This window comes from Vidua macroura, chromosome 2 (genome assembly GCF_024509145.1).
Source record: "Vidua macroura isolate BioBank_ID:100142 chromosome 2, ASM2450914v1, whole genome shotgun sequence".
NCBI classification, from domain to species: Eukaryota; Metazoa; Chordata; class Aves; order Passeriformes; family Viduidae; genus Vidua; species Vidua macroura.
Genome location: NC_071572.1, coordinates 87,643,168 through 87,649,804, shown reverse-complemented (window position 1 = coordinate 87,649,804; position 6,637 = coordinate 87,643,168). Strand labels below are relative to the sequence as shown.

General features: G+C 37.7%; 1 protein-coding gene across 4 annotated transcripts in view; it reads right to left on the bottom strand.

Annotated features, from left to right (window-relative positions):
- Window positions 1–1,010: 1,010 nt before the first annotated feature.
- GRIA4 (glutamate ionotropic receptor AMPA type subunit 4) overlaps window positions 1,011–6,637 on the bottom strand; it is a 211,437-nt gene continuing 205,810 nt past the window's right edge. For 2 of the 4 annotated variants that reach the window (XM_053969887.1, XM_053969883.1), the window contains exon 16: window positions 1,011–2,144. In XM_053969887.1, the coding sequence (XP_053825862.1) occupies window positions 1,980–2,144 (165 nt within the window). In that variant the 3' untranslated portion in view covers window positions 1,011–1,979. The remainder of the gene's footprint in view (window positions 2,145–6,637) is intronic. The other 2 variants (XM_053969884.1, XM_053969885.1) reach the window with 1 other exon arrangement.

The window sequence follows — 6,637 nt, the reverse complement described above, 5'->3', positions numbered from 1 at the left end:
AAGCTCTGTATAAGAATTGGTCTCCATCAGCCTATATTAAGGTTAGTGGAAGGATTTAGGCTCTTGCTGCTGTGGTTCATCTGTCTGATATTTTAAGGTCTACTTTAAGACAGTAGCTATAAAGGGTTTCTATAGAGTATTTGAGGCAAGAAAGTCATATTTATATTGTTGATATCTGGAGTGAAACTAAGCCCTGCTTTGCAACTCTGTGGCTGTCTGTGTCAGACAGCAGGAGCATCAGCTCAGCAGTGTCTGGTTGCTGTTTTTGGCAATAGCTGGGGGTTGGTCCTTGCTGGGCAGCTTTGGGCTCCACTCTTCGGCCATGAGAGCCCTGGAAGCTGAGAGAAGCACCAGCACCAGGCTCATGGGCCTGGGAAACTCAGGAGTATGATTACTCCAACTCTGAATTCACTTGCAGTCTGGGCTCTGGCACGTGGCTGTTACTCTGGTGGCAATACTCTGGATTTGGACGCCACTGCCAGGCCAAGGAGAATGACCATCATAGAACAGACTTGCTGTAACTTTGCCCCTACAGACATGCCTGCTCTTGTTCACATCTGCCTTTTATTCAAATGGTGGCTTTTAGTCTTTCCTAGGCATGCCACTGATAGGCTGGGGGTTGAAAACCGAGGCTCCTGGACACCAAGCAGGCTGCATCTATCATCTATCACATCAGTCTCAAGAACTGTCATTTGTACTTCCTTGCTCCCTGGTATTGCTTTCCTTGACCTACCCAGATGACAAACACTATCACTAAATGGTTGCCTAACACTTCAAAAAGGTTTTTAGTGGCTAGTACTAAAATACCTAATGAATAATCATGACAATTCTTTAGCTGCTCAGAGTCCTTCCTCCCTATTTAAGTGCCTTAAAAGAACTTTAGAAATGTGCGGGAACTCAGTCAGACTGACTCTGACAATATTCTGAGTCCTGTTGTAAGAAATGAACAGCCCTTTTCTATTTTCCAGGAGGCATCCCTAATGACCAGAAAACAACTCAAGCTCTGTCAATATTATAAGAACAATTGTTGTTTTATTCTTTTTGGTGGGTACAAAAACCACAGTTTCTTACACAGAACAAGATTATAAATAATATCTGTAACATGAGTGACCCGTAGTCTCTTTTGATTCTACACTGCAGACTGATGAAGTACTCTAAACATTTTATCATTTTGTTTCTTGTATTAGACAGATGCAAATCTGTGGAACACGGAATGATGGAACAGAATGAAGGTAACAGCAAACAAGAGGATGACCAACAACTTTTATAAAAAAAAATTCTCTGAATTTTATTACAGTGATGGCATTTTATATCAATTATTGCAATGATTTTCCCCTAAGATGGTTAGAAAAAAGAATTGTGTTGTCCTCTACTGAATTTACATCAGTTAAAAAGCAAGCATGTTTCAATATTTCTCTTTTTCCAAAGAAAATGTAAATAATTTCTTTATTTTTTTTCACAGGATTTACATATTTATTATTTTTTTAATCACAGTTTAGTGATTCATTTCTACAGCTGAACAGCTGAGTATTCTTCCATTGTATATATTGATGTTCTGGAGACACAGGTTAGCATGTTCATTGACTTCTATAGCTATTTTTCTCTCATTGTCAAAACAAAGACCAAAATGGTGTCCTTTCTGAGCATGTTCTTCACAGTTTAATGCGCTAAATTGGCAAGTCTTATTAGTTTTAAGTCCACTCAAGTGAAATTTGTTGCTGTTAATACACCCTTCCCAGCCCCCTCCCCCCAACAAAACTAAATTATGAATTTTCCTGATATAAAATCTGAGTTTGGGTTTCCGAGCTGAGCTCATGCACACATTGTTGCTGATGATGTCTGGCGCATTTGGACGTACTTCCCTTTCTCAGCCAAATTATTAGTTCATCAATGACACTCCCATGTCGTTACAGTCTGTGCTGTGTTCCCATCAGTCACCAACACAGTTTGATTAAGGCACTCAATTATTTTTTTGGTTTTTATGGTAGGTCCGATGCAATTACAGCCAATCCTGAACTTTGTCTAATTGCAGCTCCAGTGTGCACGGCCTTCGGGCAGTCGGGAGTCAATACGCGTCCGTTTTCTCCCACGCTCCCTGTGATGGATAATCTGGCTTTGTTTCTTATGGCTTCAGAAAAGGTAAGCTAGGTTTGAAGAAAAAGCAGAGGAGAGGAAAGTGTTATAATGTTTCTGTCCTTCAACCGACCAGGACACAGCAAACACCAAAATATTAAATTTTAGACATCTGCATTTTTTCATGTTAACATTAAATATAGAAATAGTAATCATCATAAATATAATACATAGCACTTAAGTCTACAGGGGAAAAAAAGACTAGCAATTCTGAGGGTAAATTTCACTACAATAAACTGTTACTGATTTAAATATAAAATTTGAATTTGATAATGAAATTAACTGAAGAGGTAATACCTTCATCTAAATTGCTTCAAACTAAATTTATAAACAGTGAGAAGACCTTTTGGAACCTGAAAGCATTAGCATCTGTGAATAAAGTCATGCTCAGGTGTTTATAGGCTTTGACCTTCAACTAGGAATGCCAGGATTAAATATAACTACTGAAAAATGTTTATAAATTGCAATAACTGTACCATCTATCTGGCAGTTCCTTCATTCAAATCTGATGAAATTATTACTTATTTTCACAATGGATGTATTTAGTACCAGGAAATCTGAAAACTGTCATCAAATCTCTTTCATATATATATATATATATATATATTTTTTTTTTTTTCCTACAATTAGAGAAGGTGATAACTTTCAAAGAAGATGCAATTTATTGAGAGAAAATGCAGTTTTATACAGTTTTCTACATTATGTATAAATTTCCCATAAGAAGGTTTAAATTTTTGTTCCTTGAAAATCTTTAGTTTCAGCTAAATCAGAACAAAATATCTTGTTTAGGGACTAAATTACTCAAGCAAAAAAATCTGGATTTGTTAAAAGACTTATAGTTATTCTATCTAACTTTAGTCATCAAAAAATCAGTAGCTAAATCTAAAAATCTAATAGGTCTCTCAAGTGATTATAAAAAAAAAAAGCCAAGATGACTAGTTTAAAGTAAATGATTTCCAGATTACTAAAATTAGGGTGTCTAAGGTAAAAAAATGCAGCAAGGCATCCAAACTATAGTACATTAGAAGAGATTTCAGAGATAACTATGTTAAGATACTAATTAGTGGGGAAATCTGATTTCTAGTCAGAAGCTATGTAAATGGTATGTAGGGATGCAGTCTGAAATACTAATTAGGAAGAAAGGGAGATAGGAGTCTTCACATGGGAGCAAAAGGATGACAAACATCATAAAGTCATTTTGTCTGCTTTGTTACTAATCTGTACATTTTGAACTTTATCCCTCTGAGCCCAGTTTCTTCTCCTTCTGAGGTAGCAGTGAAATCCTGAGCTGCTGTTTGATATGTGGAATTTATTTTATATATGAGTATATAGGGATGAGGAAGAGCCCTTAAAACTCCCAAACATTTCCACTGCTTGTGATGCACTTCTGTGGAAATGCACCAGTCTAATATTGCATTGTCATCAGTAGCTCCTTCAAAAAGTTGTCAAAAATACAGCGGCTGTTTGTGGCACAGTCAGATCTTGGATTTAAAAGCAGCTTTCCAAACCAATTACCCTAAACACTTCAGCCCTCAAAAGCACCCAAATTCAGGAAAAGGCCTCAGCTTACAGAACGCATTATGGCATTGCCCTTACACTGGAAAACCTTGGCTTTGGTAAAGGGCATCCTTTGAAACCTTTCCCTGCCACCACTGTACTTTGTGGCAGGGACTGTCACCAAACATATCTTGATCTAAAACAACACCCAGATACAAAAATGTAGCAGAGGTGGTGAGGAAGTGGGGAACTGGGCCTATACATTACCAAGAACTTCAATTATTTCCCAGCAGCAAATAAAAATCTCTACATTAGCAAAGCACAGACACAATGCAGTGTGGTACAGATCCACATGGTGCATGTCCTGAGTCCCACTGCAAATGGATACCGGTAACTGCAGAAGTGCAGAGAACATGTTCTGGTCAATGGAAAGAAAAAAACCTAAAGGTGCTTTAGTGTGGAAAAGGGATGAGAGTCCAAACCAGACTAAAAAGCAAACTTGGGTGGAAAAGGGACAGCTTGCTCCAGATGGGTTAAATTTCCCAGAAAGTCATCATTGTGTACCAGAGTCTCTTCAGCACACTGATCATCTGTTCATGGCCATTCAGTTTCCCACTGAGTAAGAGCACTCAGATTTGTATGGGATATACAAGTTGTATGTAACTGTGCTAGCTCAGTCTAAATAACTTTCTGGCCATTGACAACACACTCAGGACAAAAAACAATAAAAGGGATCCGGGATAAATAAAAAAGATGAAAAAAAGAGAACAACACTTTCTCAGTAGCCTTCCACAGAAGAACAGAGAAGCTGCAAGGAAACATTTCTTATCCTCAGTGCAAGACTAACAACAGCTCAGCAACACACCACAGGACAACTCAGACACTTACAAAGCCAGGAGGATCAGGTCAAACTTGTACTTGGGACAGTGCCACAAAGCCAAGTAACCAGGTAGGCATTTGCTCTGTGTTTTAAACTGTGTTACAGGTAAGAAGCCAGGCTAATACTCTGCTTAACTGTGCTGCTGCAACTTCAGATTTATGGCCTGGATGCAGAAACAGTTTCAGGAGTGGCTGGGATAAGAGGGAAAAGTCTCGGTATTTCCTGTGAATATTATCCAAACCATGAAAGTCTCCTTTCAATAAGTGTATGCGGTTAATGGTGATAATGTATTTTCAAATTTGTCATTAGTTTTGATTAGATTAGTTGTGAAATTAATCACATGAAAACACTGACTGCCCTGTTCCTAGAAGGGAAATGGGAATTTCAGAAAATTATATCCTCAGTCTGTTTAATACAAATATCCAAGCCTGTGTGTGTTCTTTTGTTGTTCAGGCTCCTCTAGTACATGGGTCACATGGAGGGAGCTTTGGCACAAATATCTAAGATGAACTTTTTATATATTTTTCTTTCTTGACTATGAAATTGGAACTATACAAGTCAAAATAAGTACATTACACACTTACTGAGCCATCCTGTAGCACTTCACCTTTTTTTGTAGTTAATTGTAATAACGATGTTTTTCATTGCTTTTTGTAGTTTTGTAATTAGTTTCATTCATTAGTTATAAACAGCAGCATGGGATGGGCGAACAAGAGAAGGCAGCAGAGCTGGAAGCTGGTTCCTGAGCTTCATGGCCCACTGAGAAGACCATGAAAAGGTGGTGATGGAGGCTGGCTGGATACTGGAAAAACCCCTTCAAAAGCCTGTGGGTTTGGGGTGAGGAACTCAGCAGGGCTTTGCCTTAGAGCAGATGAACAGAAGGATGTTAAACTCCTCACTGCTCTCGGTATCAGCTCTACTTGTACACTAAGGGGTTAATACTAATGGGAAACTGCTGCCTGGAGGAGGAGCAAAGGATTGTTCCCTCCTTAAAACAAATTTCTTCCCTCTCTTCAGCAAATGCAACTGCCTGCCAGTGCTTCTGAAAGTCTTTATCCCACACATATAGACTAGTCCATTATCATATAGACCAGTCCACACATACAGACTAGTTCTTCATTTTCATTTTCAGCTGCCTTGCAGGCAGGGTGAACTTCCCTGAGGTAACTCATGTTTGACTGTATGAAACTAAAATAAAAATCAGGGTAATGAATATTAATTGTCAGGAGGGTTATTTAAGCTATTTTATATTAGTTTAAAACATATAACATTAAAACTATTTTATGTTAGCTTAAAAAGTCAGATGTGTTGGTTACTCATGCAGGTTAGAACCACCAGGCAACTTTCCATATTAGTGAGTTTTAGTTCCAATACGATCTCTTTACTCCTTGGATAAAAAAACCAAAAAACCAAAAAGATATCAAAGTTTTCAAAATGTGTAAGACAGACATATTTCTGCAGAAATATGTGCAGCCATCATCATGGGCTCTGTAATGCTGCCAGCTAAACAGGGGTTTATGACTAGCACGTGTATGAACAGATGGCATAGTCCCCCTGTGCAGTGTGGCACACAGGCAACTCTCACTGCCAGTGTGGCCAGGAGAGGATGACTGGGCCTTGGCAGTCTCCCACATATGAGCATAAGCATTTTTATAAGAAGTTCACTTGAAATTTCTCAATTTCATGTAAATATTGCCAAAATAATTTTTTCTGCCAAATAAGCAGAAAGAATTTCAGAAGTCTGTAAATATTTGTTAAAAATCCTAGTGATTTTTTTTGAATTTTAAATGTCTGAACCCTAAATTGTTAATTATCAGAAGTTTTGACTGACCTAAAAATGAATTTTCAGTAAAATAAAATGCAACATTTTCGTATCTTTTTTTGTATTGTTTAAAGTATATTTTTCCAATAGGAATTAAACCCTGTGTTACAAGTCCCACAGAAATCCAGATTTTACAGTAAGGTATTTATGATCTTTCCTTTAAATACAAAACTCAGTTAGCTCTATTTTTTTATTATAAGAAAACACTAAAACAAAAAAAAAAAATCCTGCAAGTATAATCAGTGTCTGTTGCAATGGAATAACAGAGCTGGTTGGCAACTGTGGGGATTGTCAAGTCATGCCAT